Genomic DNA, 21962 nt, shown 5'->3' on the forward strand with positions numbered 1-21962 from the left:
GGCCCCCCAGCTCCAAGGCCTCCCACCCACCGACACGTTGGAGAGGATCTGCCCTGAATCCAGGCCTTGCCATGAGAGGCACCTGCCCAGATACGGCTGCCCTACAGCCTCTTGCCCCATCCATGGCGGGAGGGCACTCGGTGACCGCACTGCTGGGCCTTCGCTCCCTTTTCGTTGCGGTGCGCCCTTGCCGGCTACGTGCCGCGAGGAGCCCAGGCTGGCCGACGGAAGGTGCAGCGTGCTGAGTGGCTGAGGGCTGGATGGGGAACCCTTCCCCAGGCTGGGGAGCAGTTCCTGGCCCGTGACACTAGCCAGGAGCTATGGGAGCGAGCAGCTGCTCCCCAGTGCAAGCAAAGGGGTCCTAGGCTGCCCCCGAACCAGGGAATCGCTGATCAGGTCTGGCTGACAGAGTGTGCGTGGGTCCCTCCAGAGCGATCTCATTCCTGGGAGGAGGCTGCACCCCCAGCTAGCCCAGGGCTGGCCTCCCAAGGGCGTGACACCTTTCTACTGCACAGGGCTGCTTTTCTCTTCGCTTCCTCCCGGTCAGGTGCATTCAGCTGGAGGATTGTGACTCATGACAGGGCCGGGGGAGGCAGGGAATTGCAGCAGACGAGCACTGGAGCAAGGGTCAAGCGGAGGCTGCGATCACTTGGCGCAGCTCCAGCGGGTTCGGCCTCGTCTGGAAGAGCTGCTATTAAAATGCTCCTGGGTTCCTGGCCTGCCGCAAGGGCCCATCCCAGAAATACGCTTGATCCTGCGTGGTGCTGAGCTACCCCTGGAGGTGCTGAGCAGCTGTTCCTAGTGTTGCTAGGGCCCCATTGGGGCAGGATCGGGGCGGGTTTCATGGTTCCAGCAGAAGTGGTCTTGACAGCGTGGTGTTGGGAGTAGCAGCCCTGGGGCTTGTGAGTAATGGTGATCGGGTACCGTGATTCACAGCGCCCCCTAAGGGCAGAGTTTATTTAACAGGCAGCTACGAAACAAGGAAAGCAACATACCCTCAGCTGGCCAGCATCTAAGCAAATCTGGCTTGTCCCGGGGGCTTGGTTCACCTGATTGCTGCCCTGCTACACACATGCAATCAGTTATCCCCGACAAGCCTGCCAACCGGGGCAAGCTGCTCTCGCGCACAGAGCTGAATTCTCCTTGGGCTTCTGAAATGTATCTTCTGCTGGCCCCTAGGCAGCCTGGCACCAAAGAGTTTAATCCCGGGGAACAAGAAAGTCACAGCCTGTCATTGCCCCTCCTGGCTCTGGAAGCTGAAGGGGCAAATGCACCAGCCTGTCTGGCTCTTAGGTGTAAGCGGTATTGCTCCTTCCCAATGCTGGAGCTCCGCTCAAGGGACACAGTGGCCTGGAAGTGGTGTGGAGAGGATGCTGTGCCAAAGCCAGAGGAAGAGAAGCTCCGTGGAAGCGGCCAGGAGAGGTAAGTCAGTTACTCTGCACGGCCCGGAGTGGACGGGGGAGGTTGCTGGTTCATATCTGAAGTGGGGTCCAGGGTGACGTGGGGTCCGTGCTTCCTGCTGTCCTGGGGAGCCTCTTCCAAAGATCAAAAGCTGGGGGAGCTGAGCTGTTACCATTTCAAGCCCCTCTCCCCAAAATGGAGGAGGAGAGAGGGATTATGAAACTAGGGTCTTATGCTCACCTGGCCCTGTGGTGTCCGAGTGACGTTCACGTGGTGCTTCTCCCCTTCACTGGTCTGTAAGATGGGCCGGGCGGGGTTACAGAAAACATGTGGTGGTCTCCCGCCCCACTCCAGCCCAGCCCAGCCCCACCCTGCCCCATGGCCGTTTGCCTGGCTTTGTCTGGTCTGAACACTGCAGGAAGCAAGCTCAACACTGCTGCTATGTACTGGATGAGAGCAAAGTGGCTTGACCCCATAGTGTGATAAAACCCTTGAGAGGAAAGGGCGTGACCTGTTAAGCACTTGCCCTGCCCTCTTTATGGGAGGCAGCATGGCCTAATGGGAGTTGGGAGACCTGGGTGCTAGTCCTACCTCTGACACTGTCTCCTTGTGAGGGTGTAGCCTCTCCGTGCCTCAGTTTCCCATCTGTAAAACAGTCATATTAATGCTGACCTGCCTAAATACCTAACTTGCAGGGCTGCTGATGTGAATGGCATTTTGAACTCTTGCTCCTGGAGCCAAAGCTTCCTTTAAATCACACACACACACATACACACCTACCTCCTCCACCAGAAATAATCTGATTGAGGTCTCACAGCATCTGCCAGCTGAGCCTGAGTGCCTGCCTGACACATGGATGGGGAAACTGAGGCCCAGAGAGGCTCAGGGACTCACTCAGTGGTAGACTTGGAACTTCAGAACCCAGCTGTCCTGACTCCCTGTCCCCTGCCCTCACCACTAGCCTGGCCCACCCCTCCTGGATACCCTAAGCAGTTGAAAGCATACTGACTCTAGAGATGGGCCCAACCCCAAACCCTTTCTCCAGACACTGTGAACGCAGGGGGAGGTGAGAGGTGAAATCAGGATCTGGCCCAGGCCTAAGTCTGTCGCTTGGCAGCTAGTTAAGGCGGGAGATGCGGCACTTCGGGCACACGTCGAAACCCACGTGAGCGGCAGCGTGTGGCAGAAGGGGCAGGGGGAACAGCCAGTGCGGACTGAGGGGCGTTGTAGGAAGAAACGCGGGACTGTAATAGCAAAAGAGGTGCTGCCGGCTGATTGAGATGCATCAGCAGAGCTGGTCCACGCTGTGCTAGCCGGCCTTATTATCCGTGCCCTCTCTTGCCTGCTGTACTTCACCTAACGACGCGCGGGTGGGGGGTGGGTAGAGCCTGGGCGTGCTTGAAATGAGTGGCTGCTCCTCATGTGGTGATGCTGAGCCTAAGGCAGAAGAGGCAGCCCGCGCTGCTGGAGTCCTCACTTGGGGTGACTGTCGGACCCCAGGGCTCATCCTGTGTGATTAGAAGGTGGAGAGGGGCACACGGAGGGTCCTGTGTATTTATACCCAAGGCCCAACTGCTGAGCAGCGTGCTGAACGGATAAGTCCTGCTCTGAGCATCGGACCCTCCTAACGTCAATGCCCAGCGGTAGGAGAGGGAGGGAGTGCATTTAATTTCACTGGACTTCATTTCCACGTGCATTTGTATCAGTTAGATTTATATAAACAACCACAAAAGATCCCAGGGCCCAGGCACCTTTGCCATCACTTAAAAACCGTTCCAATATAAAAGAACAGCACTTTCCCCTCTGAACCTCCAGCATGTGCAACCACTAAGCAGCAAATCAAGATGAAGCCAGTCAAAATCCCCCTGGCTCCTGGAGGCTGCTCAAAGAGATGGATTTTTTCAGCATGCCCTGCAAGCCAATATGTCTGGGCCAATTAGGTCCATGGGGAGTGAATTCCAAAGCTGAGGGCTCATCCTCATGGAGAGCTCTGTGCCCCCAAATTCTGGATTTAGAGCAAAGTTTGAGCCACTCCAAGTGTCTGCCTTTTGCAAAAAGCAATCTCTGAACTGCTGCCTGGCTCTTACTTTGCAGAGCCAGAGGCTGAGCAAAAACGTCTTTTAAGTGAGAATTTTTGTTTGTATGGCAACAGCTTCCTTAGAGCATCCATCTGCTGTAGGAGATCAAGTGGATTTCCCTTCCTTCCTGAACCATGGGGAGAGCAGAATTGCCTGCAATGCTCTCAGTGTGCTTCATAACTCTTGCAACTCTGCATTAAAACAATGACTGTAATCAAATCTCATGCTCAGGTAGGTTCCGCCCCACCCCCAAGGCACAATTGGCCTGATGTATTCTAGGGCGCTTTTTGTTTTCACCTTCCTCTGATGCATCTGAGATTCTACACAGCTGTAGACAGGACATTGAATGAGGCGAACCAGTCTCAGGGGTGAAACAGAAAATCTTCTTCCTAACAAGCCAGTGATATGTCTTGCTGGCATGCTAACTGATCACCAGATTTGGGGTCAGGAAAGAATTTTCCCCCAGGTTAGATTAGCAGGGATCATGTGGGGGGGGGGGGTTACCTTTCTCGGCAGCATGAAGTGTAGATCAGCTCCTGGGATCATGTAGGCATGTCTGACCTACTCTATCAATGGCAGGGGTTTCCAGGGGTCTCTCCCGTTCTTTGCCTGTGGCACAGAACGGTTTTGTCTGCTGAGGACCAAAATGCTTTAGCCTAGCTGAAGTCATTGGACTCAATAAAGCAGTAACTGGGCGAGATGTGATGGCTTGTTCTATAGAGGAGGTCACACCAGTTCGTCCTTTCTCGCCCTAAACTCTATGAAATCTAAATATATCAAATCTATTTCCCTCCTGTAGATCAGGCTGCAAGAAGCATGTGCTTGCTGAGGCCACGACCAGCAAAGGCAGCCTCTCCCCACCATAGATCGCTCCCACTGAGGCAGCCCCTGGAAGCCAAGCCCCCGGAGAGAGAGTGGGACAGAGAATGTAGGGCAATGCTCCATGATTTGGGGCACAGATGGTGGTTAGTGCACTGAAGATAGATGGAGACACATATGGAGGGTTTGTTACCTTTCCCTTAAAAAGGGAGTGTAACTAAGGGGAAGAGGGGATTATTTCACAACTCCAAACTTGATTATAATTACTTTTCTGTAGCACTGCAAGCACCAAGAAATCCTCGCCCTGCATTTCTTCTGTGCCTGTATTTGGAATGTTTTTTTATCCATTCGATTCCCAACCCAGCCGTGCCCCGTCTCTCTCTCTCTCTCCTCGTACTCCACATTGCAGGCCTTCCTCCCACACATCCGCGCCCCGGTATTCAGATCGGTGGGGAAGCTTTACGCCATAGCGACTAGCTCAATTTTCCATTTACTGATGGTTTCTGCTGTGCAGCCTCCAAATGCAAAATCTTTGACACCCACTGATGCCTCATGGGAAAGCTTAAAAAGCATTCTACTTAAAGACAATTCAGCCTCACTGTCATGTTAACTCATTTTGTTTTCCTGCTTTCATTCGTGTTCTTCTTATTATTAGGGATAAATGCATAAAAGATCCGTCAGGGCACATTTTCAAAAGGCCCCCAACCCGGTCTCTAATTTTACATTGCAATTGCATGCCCATCCATAGATGTGTGCAGTTCTGAGCACTCCCAGCTCATGGTGGAAACGGCACACCCAAATGGTATTTTCATGAGGTTGGCAAATAAAGCGAGTAATCTTGATTTTTTTATAGCCGGGTGCAAATTTGTGCATGCAAAAATTCAAATGTGTGTGCATGCTTCTTTTGCATACGCCACTAGCCAGTGAGCTGTGTTACGGGTTGTTTGGATGCACAAGTACTGTGATTGCACACGTCATTTAAATATGCAGGTATTTAGCTGCAAAGAGTTATCAAAATCTGGCTACATGGGCCAGTTCTGTGCGTTGGGGGCAAATGGCTGTTTGTGCAGAAAAGCGTGTGTGTGCATGTTTACACACATGTGTGCAAAAATAGAGGCCATGTTTTAAAAAAATATATATAAAGGCCATCCGTTCATGCTGCTTCACCTGAGTTTATTGCACCAAACAAAGATCTTGTTTTAGCGAATGATCTTTGCTAACTGGGGAAAGACGGGACAATGGCAAATGTTGAAGCAGCGCAGTCTCCAAACTGCAGGGGCTTTAAAGTGTCAGTGGCCCATTAAGGTTCAAGAAGCAACCTCTACCCAGCGACTATCACCAAACAAGCCCCTCTGATCCATCCAACAAGACCAGCTGATTACAGCATTCCCAGGCCTTTGGAAGCCACTTTACAGGAGGACGGATGTGCTGTAGTTGGGAAGAGGAAAGTCCACCCTAGGAATGTTCCCCATCATTGTACGGCTGGTGATGAATCGAGACTGGGGGGTGGCAGATGGGTTTGATGATGGAATTGTCACCCGGTTCTGCTACGGAAATAGCTCTTCTCAAATTCTCCAGCTCCTGGAAACTGACGAGAAATTCATCTTGAGGGCACGATTGCTTCGTCAGATAAACCTCCAGAAAGTTCCGCGCTCACTTACCCACTTCTCTCTCCCCCTCTAGGCTGGCTTAATCACAGTGCTGCTGGATGGCCTTGACAGAACTGAAACGTAGCTCGCTTTTGTCTTCTCTGGAGAGGTCAACGTCACCAGCGACAGCTGCCGCCTTGTGTCATGCATGACTGCGGCTGTGATTTTAAACCCACCAACAAGTAAGGTGGAGGCTGATGGCATTTTCAAATGACTTTTTGTACCAGGGCATGTACACTTTTAATCAAAGACCTGTTGAAAGCAAAAGCAATTCTGCTTGATTTGTTTGGCTAGGTTGGCATCGTTATTAACCTTAGCAGAGGAGCTATTGCTCCTGACAACGCCAGCTCTCCAGGGCTTTAATTCGATTCGGTCTCTTTGCTGCAAGTGAGGGAAAAGGCGAGTTCTTTGCCTGAGAGTTCTCTGGGCTCCGTTTGCACGTGGTTGATAGTGGCTCCCGAAGAAATAAGAACCTGGATTTAAGGAAGTTAGTAGAGTTCGCCACAATTTAAGCTGTAGTGGAGTCAGAGGGTGGAGGTGGAGGAAGGAGAGAGATCACTAGATCATTACCTGTTAGGTTCACTTCCTCTGGGGCACTTGGCATTGGTCACTGTCGGCAGACAGGACACTGGGCTGGATGGACCTTTGGTCTGACCCAGTATGGCCATTCTTACGTTCTTAGTGCGTCATCTGCGTCATGCCTTTGCAAGGGGCATCTCCAGTGCCACCTCATCCCACTGAAGCAGTGGTTCTCCACCTCCTCCTTACCGGGCCCATTTGGCTGGGGACTCACTCAGATCCTCATCCCAGTTTGCCATACAGGAGAAGAGGGGTTGTGACCCCAAGACACCTGTTCATGACATCCCAGGATGTTGCAATTCCTGTTTCAAAGTGGGGTAGCTCAAAGTGCAGTAGGGAACTTTTAGTGTACGACAGCAGGGTCCACACGGACCACTAGCGTGCGGCAGGCTTGTGAGTGGCAGGCTTACACCCCAGCTTGCTGCGACCTAAGCGTTCATACAGACAAGCCCTGTCTGCCCAGAAGAGACCGTTCACTTGCTGTCCACCCCCACGCCCCTCCCAAAATACTCATGGGAAGCATCAATAAAATAAGAAAAGGAGTACTTGTGGCACCTTAGAGACTAACCAATTTATTTGAGCATGAGCGTTCGTGAGCTCACGAAAGCTCATGCTCAAATAAATTGGTTAGTCTCTAAGGTGCCACAAGTACTCCTTTTCTTTTTGCGAATACAGACTAACACGGCTGTTACTCTGAAGTCAATAAAATAAAAAGCAGATTGTGAAAGATGTGAAGCAGCTAAACTGTTCTCTTTTAGCCCCATGGAAGCACACTGGCTTCAGATAGCTCCTAAAGTAGCTACGTGCTGCAGACACTTCTCGGCACGGTGTGATGGATTACAGGCCCCACGCTGACCAAGGAGGTCCCCGTCTGCCCCAGCTGAAATTGGCCTGCTTTTATTCTCACTTCCCCTGGGAAGACTCTTCACAGAGAGGGGGCTGACCGCAATGCGGACGTGGATCTTTCCAACCTTCGGATGCAAAGGGCTGCACTGCTGTAGCACTTCAGTGAAGAAGCTCTGCGCCGAGAGGAGCGAGCGCTCCCGTCGGGATAGTTCCTCTGCCCCCGCCAGAGCAGGTAGGTGCAGCGGCAGGAGAAGCTGTCACAGCTCTGTCCACAGAGGGGGTTGGGTCGCTGTATCGGTGTCACTCGGGGCGTGGGGTTTTCACACCCCTGAGTGACCTCGTTATACCAAAGTAATTCCGCAGCGTAGACCTGCCCCAGGCCATATTTCTTCAGGCTCTAATTCTTGATGTGTTGCTCAGCCATCACTCCTGGGCCATGTCTAGCCTTGGAAATCAGCTGCGTTTCAAAGCTTGTTAGCCAACGCCTTGTAACCAACACGATTGTGCCTCGCACTGGGACATTGTACCAACTGTTGACAGCGGAAGTCCCGTTTAAACACCTGTTAGCTGGTCCCAGTTAACCCCAGGGGACTTTGTCTACATTTGGTGCTAAGTGATGGCTAAGAAGCTAAGCAACCCATTGCTAATGTGACGCATTACCTCAGGATAGACAGCGCCTCTGCCAAGCTCTGTGTAGCCAAACTTCCAGATCAGCCCCCGATCGTTTCTATCATTGGCACGCCTGGAGCCAAGCCCGGAATTATTGCATTATTCCGGGTGCGGCTGCAAGACACCACGGCAGGGCTGTGTGCTTACAGCCAGATTGCTAGGCTGGCCCAGTGTCTGGATTACTTATAACGATGTATCGGTCTCTCTCTTCGAGGCACCGTGGAGCGCAGCAGGGGCTGTGCCAACAGGGTCATGCAGGCCTCCATTAATTTCCCATTGCTCCTTTAATACCTTCTTCAGATTCTGGCGCCAGTTAGAAAGAAGTGGCAAAAATTACAGGCACCCTTCTATAATCATTTGGAGACAGTCAAGGCCTGCTCCCAAACAGCCCGTACAGCACCAGACACCCCCCCCCCAGCCCTTAATGAAGACAAACTTGCTTTGCCTGCCTCTTCCCTGCTCATCAGGTGCCAGATCTCAGAAGGTTAATTGGCAGAGCGTCTGAAGAGCAGCCAGGCAGGGGCAGCAGGATCCTGTGCTGGGGAGAGGCAAACCCTGTTCCTGGACTCTTGGGAAGTTCCTGGGTTGAGGAAGAGCCTGAAGACAGAGCTGTAGTCGCCCGAGGGAGGCTGTTAAACTGGTCTGTGACATCCAGAACCAACTGCTGTATCTTCTGGCTAGCCGGTGCCACGGTTACAGGGCACCTCCACTCCTTCTGGGTACGTCCACACAGGAAAACCAAACCTGTGGCCCCGAGTCACAGAGCCCAGGTCAGTTGACTCAGACTCATGGGCTCTGAGACCCTCCTTCCTCACGCACTCTCCCAGCCTGGGACTCAGCCTGAGTCGGGTGACCAGATGTCCCATTTTTAAAGCAACAGTCCCGTTTTGGAGGCCTTTTTCTGATATAGGCGCCTATTACCCCTCACCCCCCGTCCCGATTATTCACAGCTGCTGTCTGGTCACCCTCAACCTGGGCCCGAATGTCTACACTGCAATTTTTAGCTCCACAGGGCACAGCCTGAACCTGTGAGCCCAACTCGGCAGCCCATGTCCCGGGCCTTTTATTGCAGTGTAGACGGACCTTGAGTGTCAGGGCTCAGGTCTTCCCCCGGCTTGGGGGGACATCCCATGACTCTCCCACTCATAGGCTGGGCCCTGGGCTACAGCACCCTGTGTGTCAGCCTTACCCCGCTGCTCCAACTGGGTTTGACATCTGCCTGGGTTCTCCCCTTTGCGGGTCTGGGACCAGTGGGGAATACCACGGCCGGCCGGCCGGCCTGCTGTTAAAGCAAAGTGTCACTTGTTTGAACAATAAGAATAAAGCCGTTAGAGAAAAAGTATTTTAAAACCACAGTATACGTGCATGTCTATCTTACCTAAAGCCCTGTCTAGCTCCCCAACAACTAACCCCTCTTGGGAGATTGCATGGCCAGGAGGAGAAGCGTCCAACTCCCTAAAGATGAGGATGATGGCACGTGGAAGAGGGGAAATGATTGAGCAGAGCCCCATGCTCTGGGTGTCCCTAAACCTCTGACTGCCAGAAGCTGGAACTGGACGACAGGGGACGGATCACGTGATAATTGCCCTGTTCTGTTCTTTCCCTCTGAAGCACCTGGCATTGGCCACTGTCAGAAGAAAGGATTCTGGGCTGGATAGACCACTGGTCTGACCCAGTATGGCCGGTCGCATGTCCTTTGCAGGAAGAGATGGGGAGCAGTAATGCAGCCTGCCCATTTTGGCCTCAGCTTGACCAGGGCTGGGAAACCATTCAAATCCACGCATCTCTTCCCGTCCCAAAGTGGGAGAGGAAATTCGGTGCTTCATAAAACATGCAGCCGATATGATTGCTGCCTACTGTAATAGCTGGGCTCTCTGTTTATCGAGCACAACGTGGCCTCCCCAACCCACACATCACAGCAAAAACAGACCGGCAGAAGGATGCTGCTCCCTTGGCGGGTGGGGGAGGTAGCACATCATCAACCGGGAGCAGGATCACAGCAGCTGTCCAAATCCTCGCCAAAAGGCCACCCTTTCTGTCTGTCTCAGTGAAAGATTTGCACTGCACGTGTGCCCACGGCTGCTGGCCTGTCATTTCTAGATACGCCTCTTCTACAGCGAGAACAAGGGTTTCCCTAAGCCGGCAGCCTGCTCTGCTGTTATCCCCGCCTGCCACCGGCTCTGTGCCCATCAGCAGTTGTTCTGGTGGCCAGAGATTAAGCCAGCGCCCTTCACTTGTATTGTGGCTCATTGATTTACTGGGGCAACACATCAGGTTGCTGGGATGATTAATTAGGATTAACCAGTTAATGTTTGCACTGAGCTTTGACTACGTAAACTATGCTGTTCTCCTCCCATGCTTCCTGGCTAACTCCTTTCAGCTGTCAGGGGAGGAACCTTGTTCACAGATTCCCTTTTTTTGTGGTCAGATAGGAGGGTCTGGTCTGGTCTGGTCTGGCCTGTTTAGGCGGTGGGTGACTTCCATAAGAAAAAGCCTATAGAACTTAATACAGCATGCTCAACGGGATACTGAATTTTTAAACCAGCCTTTAGAATACTACGGCAGGGATATTCTATTTATTATTATCAAGATAAGTGCAAAGTACTGCACTAAGGAAGTTAAAATCAAATCCACCCCTACAGAATGGGGAATAACTGCCCAGGCAGTAGTACCGCTGAAAAGAATCTGCGGGTTAGCCTGGATCACAAATCAAATATGAGTCGTCAGTGCGATGTGGTTGCAAAACCGGCTAATGTTCTGGGGTGTATTAACAGGAGTGTTGTATGTAAGACAGGACGTAATAGTCCTGCTCTGCTCGGCACTGGTGAGGCCTCAGCTGGAGTCCTGTGTCTGGTTCTGGGTGCCACGCTTTAAGAAATATGTGGACAGAGTCCAGAGGAGCGGAACGAACACAATAAAAGGTTTTTCAAAACCTTTTATGTTTAGTCTTGAAAAAAGAAGACCAAGAAAGGACCTGATAAGTCTTCAAATCTGTGAAGGCCCGTTTAAGAGGACAGAGATCAGTTGTTCTCCATGTCCACTGAAGGTAGGGCAAGACATGAGGGGCTTAATCTGCAGCAAAGGAAATTTAGGTTGGATATTAGGGAAAACTTGCTAACACTAAGGGGAGTTAAACTCTGGAATAAGCTTCCCAGGGAGGCTATGGAATCTCTGTCCTTGGAGATTTTTAAGAACAGGTTCAACAAACCGCTGTCAAGGGTGATCTAGGGTTACTTGATCCTGCCTCAGCCTAGGGGGCTGGACTAGATAACTTCTCAAGGGTCTTCCAGCCCAATGTTTCTAGGATTCTATTCACTAATAAATGCTACTATTAATATTGGTATTAAGAATGATTGCGGTAAATATAGAAGTGATGCAGGGGGTTATTTATTTAGTTATTGAGCAGCCCACTGTTTAAATCATATCAAGGTGTATAGGGCCTGTTTCATAAGAGTGATGCTGGACCCATACTGCTCTATATGTAGTGGAGAAGGTGTACCCGCCTGGCATTCTATAGGTGGTACATAGTGGTGCCAGATGTGTTTTGTGACAGCTGGGGTTTTTCCTAAATCCCCAGCTCCTGGAGTCATGTGACTATATCTGAAAATCTTGGCTTTCATTTAAGAAAAGATTTCTACCCCTGCTGGTTGCAGAGAAAAGCTTCAAAACGTAATCCACAGGCACCCTGAAGGCTCAGAAGCCCGAAAGGAAAGGAAAAGAATCCACAATTATTTTTTCTTTTTAAAGCTTTTGGGGCCTGACTCATGATTTTCCGAATGCGTGGCGTTGGCAACACGGTGTTCACAAGGAGCAGCCGGGTCCTTTCAGTCTCAGCAACACCCAGCAGGAAAGAGCAAAAGTGAAGTCCCCCCAGGTAGCCGTCCCGCTCTGTAATGGTTACATGCTGCAGCTGCCTCTAGTCTGCAGCCAGCAGGGGTTTTAGCAATTGAAAGGTGCAGTACACAGGAAACAAGATCCTCAGGTGCAAAGCTGCCTTGGGCTTGGCTCATTGCCCCAGCGATGTTGGGTTCAGGGGCAATCAGTCGCCGGTGTCTGAGCTGCCAGAACTGATTGTGCTTCAGTTTGTCTTGAGGAGCAGCTTGCACAGTCTCTGTCTGGCTTCCGCCCCTCGGTTCAGCTTTGAACCTGAACTCCCAGGGTTTGATTTCTATTTTCATTCTATTACAAGCACCAGGCCCAGGCTGTCTTGGCAGAAGGCCAGGTCGCTGCTTTGGGCCTTGATTAGCCTGGGTCGGGATCTGCAATTTATTTATTCCCAGGGGCTTGACCAGGCTAGTTATAAAATCCTCTCCCAGATGCTGCAGACAGGGTGCTACTAACCAGGTGCAGGCAGAGAGGATTAGATAAAGCTTGATTGATGGGCATTTATATCACTAACCGGCTAAGCACCAACAAGTGACGGAGTGAACTTTATTGCCAATGGGCAGCCAGAAGCAATTGCATTGATCGTCTCCTCCAACTCTGGCGGAGGAAGATATAGGGCTGTCTCAAGTGCCCCCTCTTGGCCAATTATTTGTAGAGGGCCCAGCGGGTCTGGTTGTGCGCACCAACCTCTCAGCCCAAGGTGGTGCCGCCAAAGTGTTGACTTGCAGGAGTGTGAGGAAAAGGCCCCGGTTCTGGGCTTGTACCAGTCCAGCCGTGCATCTGTTCCCATGCACCTGCAGAGAAACCGAGCCGTCTGCATTAGAACCAGATCAGCATGCCCCTTCTCTCCAGTTGCAGCAGGCCAATGCCAGGCCTGACTGAGGCCCCTGGGGAGGGGGGGGGAGAGGCTCAGCAGGTGAGAGCGTAGCTAGGACAAATCTCTTCCCCCCCCCCCCCCCCCGCAGCTGTGGCTGACATTAAAAAGGAACCCTTCCTGTTGATTTCAACATATCTCAGTGTAGCACTGTACTCCAGGAGTACCATAACATCACAAAACCACTCATGGGGGAGGAGCCGCTGCATTGGCTGGTGAAACTAAGGCCCTTGGCGCTAGACAAATCCTATGAAAACTCAGTCCCCCGCCCAAGTTTACAGTCAAACAGAGAAGCGGCAGGAGTTTGAAAAACAAAACCCACCCTTGATATTTTGTAAGTAGAAGGAATTTGCTGCTGTAGGCCTGATGGTAGGACTAAGGCTGTACAGCACCTAGTGTAATGGAGCCCTGGTTGCAACCCCTGTGTGCTACCCAATGCAAACAATTATAACAGGAGGCATGTGACAGGAGAGGGTGGTGCCCATGTGATGCAGGATGGAGACTGCATAAGTATTTTCCGATCAAGCAGCAATTTACTGTGCGTCTCTCACACACTTGGAAAGTGTCCTCAGACAGACCGTGGGCCAGGTTGCCAGCAACAGCCAGCCTTCTGCTGTTGGGCTATCCACCAGGGAGACAGCGGAGAGTCTGGCCAGTGGAGTTTAAAATGCAACAACAGGCCCAAGTGCTCCGCTGTTAGCCCCCAGGAACCACCTTGTGGGTTTGGGACTGGAGTTATGAAAATGACACACAAGCACCTTAACTATTTGCTGCTGCTCTGAGTAACATGCTAATTTATTCCCCTTCCTCCTGCCAACATCGCTACAGAGGGGCTAGAAAGGTTCCATTCGGCCTGGCTCAGTGAGAGAATTGCCAGTTATGCCTGGAATCCAGACACTCAGCATCAGGCATGAATATCATGGAGTGAATAACGATGATTCACAAGCAGACAGAAGAAGGGAAAGCAGCCAAATTTAAAGCTGTTTTTTTTAAAAAAAAAACTTTAATGAGCAGATTTCCTCCCAGAGTCTATACACTGGGTTGTTTTTTATTCCCGGGCTTGACTGTGAAAAGTCTGCTACAAGTTGTCCGAGGTGTTAGCTCGCTTGTGAGGGGTCAGCTCCGTCCCAGGCTGAGGGGGATGAGTGTAGGATACAAGGCTGGCCTTTTGGTAGGGTTCCTTTCCTGACTTACCATCGTTAACTAGGAGTTAAGTCTCCCAGGTAATGCAGGGATTCAGGCTGTTGTATGAGCCATACCGTGTATCTTCCCTTAGCATACCCAGTCCAGAATGAGGTTTTGCAGGTAAATCTATTAATAAAGTTAAAGAACCCTTTAAAGAGATTTAAGATGCTGCAAGATATTGTGCCCCAGTGCTCTCCGCACCAAGTTTCACCTAAGGTTAAAACTCACTGAAATCTTGTGTAAACTCCATCTGCAGTGTTTGAATTAGTGATCCATTCTCTCCCTCCTGCTGTTTCTTCTTCTTCCACTAACCTTTCCCCCTGCTGCAAGCACTGAGGAAGAGTTTATTCCCCCTCTGCTCCTCAGACATTCTTGTCAACTGCTGGAAATAGCCCACCTTGATTATCACTACAAAAGGTTTTTCCCCCCCCACTCTCCTGCTGGCAATAGCTCATCTTACCGGATCACTCTCATTACAGTGTGTATGGTAACACCCATTGTTTTATGTTCTGTGTATATAAATCTCCCCATTGTATTTTCCACTGAATGCATCTGATGAAGTGAGCTATAGCTCACAAAAGCTTATGCTCAAATAAAGTTGTTAGTCTTTAAGGTGCCACAAGTCCTCCTTTTCTTTGTGCTAGAATAGTGCATTGAACATTACCTTCTTTCAAAATAGCTGCCCCAGCCCCTTGGCAATAAGACTGCAACTGCCTCACTGGGGGAAGCATTTTGGAAAGGGTATGTCTCCTCCTTGTCCATGGCACCCTGCTGCTCAGTGTCCTCTGTGGAGAGGGGCAAGCTGAGGAGAGATATGGCTTCCCTAGAACAATGGGTGAGGGCTATTCTGACAATCCTTTGCTATTTTGTCCTAGGTGACAGTTTATCAAGATAGATTTTTTGAAAGCTGCTCCCTCCTCTATGCATCAAATCTACTCAATGATTAGGTGGGGGGAAGATGATCCTTTGCATTTACAATGAGGGAAAGAGGCAGGTGTCTTCAGAGTCTATTTTCCACTGCGTACATCTAATGAAGTGAGCTATAGCTCACTAAAGCTTATGCTCAAATAAATGTTAGTCTTTACAGTGACCAGTGACACAAATAGACCTTTTCCACGCTAAATTGGCAAAACAGAGCTGCATGTCTGTCAATGAGGCCTCTATGCTCCTGTGCCTTTCCAAGGCAGGATGAGGCACCCACAACTCCAGCCATAAATTGTTTTGGAGTTGAAGTTGGAGGGAGAGAGAGGGTCTTCCTATCTTCAAGGAATTAGGAGTGACACCTGGTAACCTTCTCCTTGCATTTGTTCATTGTGGAATTTCAGGGCTCTCCCCAGCCCATAAGCCATGATACATGGGAGTATAATAGTTATGGATGGGTGCTGCAGTTGTCCCCAGACCCAGAGTTAGGGAAACCTGTTTGGATTTCTTTGAAGCTCTGGCTAGTCACAGCTAAAGCTGCCAGCCCCCCCTTGATGCTGCACTGCTATTCCAGGCAGCAGAAGGAAGTGTTTTAAGATGCTCTTTAATCTAGTTCCACTCCCCCTAAGAGCTCCCCTCCCCTATGGTAGCACAGGATAGGGTTATGGGTCCTGCTAGAGGCAGAGCTCTGTTGATCACCTCCACGTTCTTCCTCATGGAGGCTTCAGCCCACGCCATAATCCAGCCCCATAGCAACACCCTGCAGAAGGGCCCCTAAGGCATCTTCATGTTCGTGCCTCTAGAGATAACATGGGAATCATTTGTTCAGGTAACCCACCCCACTGGGGCACTGCAGGCTACCAAAAGAGAAATTAAACTACAGCTTCTGCCATTGCTAACCCAAATTAGCTACAGTGTAGCTACCGCCTCAGAGTGGGGAGGGTCTGTAGCACCTAGTGCTAGGAAGCCTTGTAGTGCAAGGGCATAGGGCTAGGATAAGGCTGCTGAACACTATTAGAGTTCCCCAGAGACATCTGGGCACCAGCCTATGCCCCATGCAGCTTCTGCCCCTCACACCTTCCCTCTCTGCACTCACCTTCCAGGAGAGGGGAGTGATTCACCTGGGCTGGTCCCTCTCCTGCTGCCTTGCACACAGACCTGGCTCAGGTTGCAGACTCCAGGGGCAGTGACTGCAGCTCCTGGATTCATGCACTGCTGGTCAGGTTAGCAGTGAAGTGCCCCGTCCCTGCCCTGTGTTGCTGAAGCCAGGATCTACTGTGCAGGCGAGAGGCAGCCCTTGTCACCTCAGAGCTTAATCTGCTTTGAGGAGGAAGCAAGGGGAATGGCTTAACAAGCCCCAGGTCTCCCCCTGCCTGCTCGCTTCAGAGCTTCCCTAAGCTCAGGAGGGCATTTTGGGTCTGGCTGAGGGGAGATCAGAGATCACAACCCCTGCATAGTGGTGGGATGGTGATGGGACAGGAGGCTGCAGACACCACAGAGATAGGGGTGTATGAACAAGCAGGAGTCTGGAGGCTTTAATAGACTATCTTTAATGTGAATAAATATATTTACAGGGAGTAGCAGACAGTGCCAAGGCTGAGTGAGTGCCATGAGGCAGCAACAAGCCAGGTGAGAGCGAGGCCAGCTCAGGGTGTGGAAGGAAACTACTCCAGGTAAGTCAGCAGCTGCAGGCTGGCTTGAGCTGAAGCAGAGCAGATTCAGGCAGAAGGCAAAGAGAGGTCCTGGGCTTCCAGCACAGAGCCCAAGGGAGCCTGCCCTGGGGAGCTGGGGCCCTCCTAGCTGGTGCAGTGCTGACCTCCCACTCTCCACCTCACGCTCCCAGGCGGATGCGGCAATGGGAGAGGGATGTGGTGATCACAGTAGAGTCCAGGCACTCGCAAGGGCAGACCTCACTGAAGCATTTTCCTGCAGTGAAGGGGCTGGAGGCTCCGCAGAGATGAAGCCTCTTCTTTCTGCTCCTCCGTAGCATCCAGCAGCTGGTGCACGTAGCAAGAGGTGCCGAGCAGCACATGGCCTGTGGCCTGCATGGTGAAGAGGGTCCAGCGCAGGGCTTCCCTGGGGCAGGAGGAGAGCACTGTTAGGGTCAGAAGATGAGCCGAGTGGCAGGCTAGAGGTAGTGAGCTGTACAAGAGGCCAGCACCTGCCTGGAGAACACCCTGCTCCACCCTCCAGCATGAGGCAGCTGAGATGGAGTCATGGGTTTAATCCCTTTGTGTAGCACCTGCCCCCAAGACCCAGTAGCTCCCAGAATGGAGTGTGTGGTGGGGGGGGGTCATCTGGACATGCCAGGCTGGTAGAGGGGGCTCAGATCTGGGCAGCCCAGCCCTTAGACTCCGGTTGGTAGTGTGGCTCTGACTTTCCCAGCACCCCAGCTTAGGTCGCAGGGATCTCTCCCTCCCTGCTACATCTGCCCAGCACTCACTTCATGAGCCTCTTTGCCCCATAGCACCGCAGGTCATAGGACATGCTGTATGTGCCATAGAGTGTGGCCTTGACATTCAAGCAGCCCAAGTCCTGGGGGTTGGTCTTGTACAGGTCAAAAGTCACACAGGCCACATCAATCCTCCGGCGGGGCTTGCGGGAGAGACAGAGCTGGTACCCTGCCACCTGCAAGAGGCCAGCCCAGTGTCAGGAAGCAGCAGCCACCACCTCCCCTATATGAGCCCCACCACCACTGGAACTCCCTGTTGGACAGTCCCAGCTCTGGCCTCATGGACCTTTGCAGGGCTAGCAGTGAGTCAGGAGGCCATCGGCCAGTGCGCCCCATGCAGGGGCCAGGCCAACATGGAGCTGTAGGGAGCAGTTGGCTGCCCAGGACCCATCTGGCAGGGCAGGAAGTCTGTACCTGGACCCTTCCCATAGAGGGCCTATCTTCCCCAGACTGCCCACACTTGTCTCAATGAGGGGAAGGGCAGAGCACCCTGGGAAAGGTGCCCATGCATGGATCAGGGCTTAGTTCCATCTCACTGATGGAATGGCACCTCACTGGGGCCCTTCTTAGCACCCATACTCCTGGCTTATCATGTGGGATGCCCAGTGCTAGGCTGGGCAGACTAGACTATCTCTGGGCACCCCAGAAGATCAGGACCCTGGTACAGGGATGTGGGAGGGTCCCTAATGCCTGGCAGACAGGATCCAGCCCCCCTTCCTAGTACAAGGCACTGCAGGTCAGTGGACTGTGATAGCCCAGGCCTGGCTCCATCCCAAGGAGCCTGGTCCAGCATTGGGGGAGTGACCTCAAGACCCTGACTCCCTGGATCAGCGGGGGGGAGGTCATGCCAGGGTCCCATTGCTCACCTTGGCTGCACGCCATGTCTGCCCACTGCCTAGTACCATGAACACTGTGCCCTCCTCCAGCGTCTGGAAGAACTCTTCTGTCTCCACACTGGTGCCATCCTCATCCAGGACCAGTGAGATGGTGCCCACCATCAGCAGCGTGGCACGGATCTGGAAGGCGAGGCCACCGGTGAGGAGAGGCCAGAGAGACAGGCAGGACAGGACACCCCCAGGACCAGCTCCCCGCCCATGCTCACCTTGTCAAGCAGGTCCCTCAGGCTCTCTGCCACAAGGCCCTTGCGGATGCTACGGTCCCAGTTACAGATGCGATAGGGCCGGGCCCTGGGGACAGGACTGGACAGCAGCTGCTGGGTCATGGAGGCACTGACAGAAACACACCTGGGACAGAGGGAGGGATCAGGGAGGGATCTGCCCCACCAGCCCTCCCCAGCTAAGCAGGGACCACCATGCCCCACAAGAGAGATCAGCCACCCACTCAAAGCAGAGGAAGAGGAGCCAGTTGAGGACTCCCTACCCCTGTGGCTAGACTAGCCACATCCCCCACAATGACACAGGGATCATGGAATGACAGCACAGGGCCAGTAAGCTCAGCCTGTAATCAGCCATGGGACCTGCCCCTTCCCTCTGCACTCCAGCCCTACAGTGAGTCCCCAGGCTTTCAGCCAGCTGTCCCACCCAGGGCTCACCCTGGGGGAGGGTCTCAGCCCACTGACACTTACCTGGAGAGGGAGCTTGGGGACAGCAGGCCTAGCGACTTCTTGGCATAGTCCATCTTGGTGATCAGCAGTCTGGTCTGTAGAGACGGGATTTGCTCACTACCAAGGCTGTGGCTCCCACCACCCGCTCTGCCCCTTCCAGCACAGCCCCCACGCACTGCCAGGAACCCATTCAGCCTCTGCCTCTTGGGCACCACACTGGGCATCATCACACCCACCAGCTACAACATCTAGGCTACAGACACCCAATGTGATGGGACCTTTAATCCTTCACTGACCTGCCCCCCAAATCAGCATCACCCCCTCCAGATAGCCTCACTCCCCCCCCAGCACAAACCCCCCCCCTTCTCAAGGTCAGCCTCAGCTACCCCCCTGCACCCCAGAACCTTGTGCTTTGGCTGTCCCATAGCCAGGCAGCCTCCTCCAGAGAGGGCTCTGCCTATGGTCCTCACCACACCCTGACCCATAAGGGCCCCAGTGCAGGAAATGCTGAGCCACACCCTTTGGCCAGGGAAGGGCTGGGGACAGGCTGCTCTTAGGACACAGGCTGCCTGCCAGCTCAGCTGTTGCACAAGGCAGCACGTGGGAAAGCCACTCAGCAGCACAGGGAGCCAAGGTCCCCGGTCACTCCCAGCTCACACTGCTTCCCCCTTGCAGGGGAACTGCTTTCATTAACACCCCACCTCCCCCAGCAGCATGTTGACCCCACTAGCCCCCCCAGCACCTGCTGCAGGGCTGCCCTGGGCCTAGCACTCACATTGTCCCCCCCACCTGTACTCAGCTGGGGCTGCCCTTTGCCCCAGGCCACCCCCTCCCCAGACACCACAGGCTGCCATCTCTTCCAGGGAGCAGGAGGGACCCCCAGGAAGTGCCACCCCCACCCAAGGCCATGCTGCTTTAGTATAGACCCCTGTACTCCTGGCCATAAAGAATCTGCTCACCCCTCCTGAGTCCCCCCACAGCAGCAGAGACCATCCTCCTCCCCCCACCCCCAAACACCCCAGCCCTCAAGCAAGGAGGGCCACCACCAAGGAACCCTCCTCCCACACCTTGGGGGGATACCCAGGAACATGCAGCTAAGTGGGAGTAGAAGGGGAATCCTCCCCATATGGGCCACACTTAAGGCAGGGTGTCTGGTGGGGACCCTCCCCCCCATGTCTTACCAGAGACCACCACAGCCCTCCCCAACATGGACCAGGAAAATTATCCAGGACTGGGGCTTTTCAGCAGTTTAGTGCTGTGGAGGAGCTGAAGGCAGAGCAGCCAGCACCCCTCAAGCAGCCACCTCCAGCTTCCTGGATTCACCCTCAAATTGCTGCCTTACCCCCATCTTCAGGTCATCCATCCTGCTGCCCCTCCCTCAGACACAGGGCTAGGGAGAGGCTGCCAGGGGCCTCAGCTCTCCCCCAGAGAGATTAGAGATAGCAAGCTGCTCATTAGTGCTATAGGAGCAGACATCAGTAATTGCCCTGCAAAGGGGCAAAGCACCCTTTGCCCCACTCTGGGGTGGGCAGAGCCCCACACCTTCAGCCTCTGCCCTTTCTCCCCCACATCATCCATCTAGCAAGAAGCACAAACCCACAGCAGAAACAGGCACCTTACCTGGAACAAGCACTTGCTACCCAGCCAGAAAGCCTCTACAGCTTTACTGCCTCTGGCTCAGCTTATATCCTGACCACGACCAAACTCCTCCCTCACCCCCTGCCTCGTTAGCCAATCCCCACGCAGGGGGGCGGACCTGCAGCCTCTGCCTTGCAGGCTCCTGGGAGCCCCGGGCATTTCCAGGAGGGGTGCCAATGATGGAATTTCCTCTGGGCGAGGAATCCCTCTGCCCACCACCTGCACCCCACAAGGCACTGAGTGGGGTGGGCAGCTTGTGCCATTGTTTCTGCGCCTCGTCAGCGTGCCACCCTGCACCTGACCGTTCCCGGGCACCTCAGTCCCCAGGCTGAGCGCCCAGTTCTGTCGTCCTGGGAGGGGCCTTGGTGGGCTGCACCTAGTGCTGGCTCTAGCCTATTGGGGGTCCTAAGTAAGCAGGAACATTTTGGGGGGCCCACCCACATACAACACATACTAATAATTAATAGGGGGCCCCTTGAGCTGCTCAGGGCCCTCAGAATAGCTTAGTCTGTTTATGCCTAGCACCAGCTCTGGCTGCCCCCTGCGGCCCCATGTGACTCTCCACCAGCAGGGCCAGAGAGCATCAGATCTTTTACTTTGCCCCTTATCATCTCAGTAACAGAAGGACACAGCTGCTTCAGACGTGCCCCGTAGTTAAAGCTCACTGAGATCTAGTGCAGGGGGCTAGGTGAGAAGAGAGACTACTGGTCATTGTTTCCTATTATTCTTCATAACTGAGCATTTCTTCCTCAGCGGGGGCTGATCAATAATGACATTAGACCAAAGCGCATGATTAGGATTGAGGCTCGTGGGTATGTAGGAAACCACATTAGATTAAACTAAGTCTTCAAGTATTTTTCATTTTCTCCTCATGGTGTCCCTGCAGGGCCGTCCAGGTTTCTGGTGAAAGAGGAACCGTCGGGTCTAAACAATAACGGGGGCGAAACAATTATTAATCCCATAAAAAATCTTATTCAGATCTAGCCAATGAACAATATTGCAGTGAGTTTTAACTCTATGGGAAGTCTGTGACAGGCGGAGTTGAGGTGGTTTGTGTGTGCCTCAGACCTTAACAGGTTCAGATCACTTTTAAATTGAACCGTGTCTGAATTTCCTGGGTTTATAAGGCTTAGTTTGGGGAGAATTGCACCATCCCTGTCATATAAATTGCTGAGGTGTACACGCACCCATCTTAACTCCATCTTAACATAGGGCTTGTCTGGGAATTTAATACAGTGTGGTAAGCATGCATGGGGCTTTATAGACAAATATGACACAGTCCCTGCCCCAAAGCCCTTTGAGCTAACAACCTGATCCTTCAGACAGGCTGGGTCTTGGAGCTTGCCAGTCGCCCCCTCCTCTCGCTCACATCTGCACGGACTGTCCTCAGGCAGCTTGGCTG

The 21962-nt window shown here is 52.9% G+C and overlaps 1 protein-coding gene across 3 annotated transcripts; it reads right to left on the reverse strand.

Moving 5' to 3' along the window:
- Window positions 1-16440: 16440 nt before the first annotated feature.
- CIDEC (cell death inducing DFFA like effector c) lies at window positions 16441-20589 on the reverse strand. Of its 3 annotated transcripts, none has more exons than XM_048816795.2 (6): window positions 20543-20589; window positions 18944-19017; window positions 18461-18602; window positions 18225-18374; window positions 17350-17534; window positions 16441-16982 (listed from the first exon to the last, which is right to left on the reverse strand). In XM_048816795.2, exons 2-6 carry the CDS (start codon window positions 18994-18996, stop codon window positions 16817-16819), a joined length of 696 nt encoding a protein of 231 aa, XP_048672752.2. In that variant the 5' UTR covers window positions 18997-19017; window positions 20543-20589; the 3' UTR covers window positions 16441-16816. The 3 variants fall into 3 exon arrangements, with proteins under 3 accessions (XP_048672752.2, XP_048672750.2, XP_074974564.1); XM_048816793.2 differs by lacking the exon at window positions 20543-20589 and adding an exon at window positions 19327-19414; XM_075118463.1 differs by lacking the exons at window positions 17350-17534; window positions 20543-20589 and adding an exon at window positions 19327-19421.
- Between the last annotated feature and the right edge of the window lie 1373 nt (window positions 20590-21962).

This window comes from Caretta caretta, chromosome 12 (assembly GCF_965140235.1).
Source record: "Caretta caretta isolate rCarCar2 chromosome 12, rCarCar1.hap1, whole genome shotgun sequence".
Classification (NCBI taxonomy): Eukaryota; Metazoa; Chordata; order Testudines; family Cheloniidae; genus Caretta; species Caretta caretta.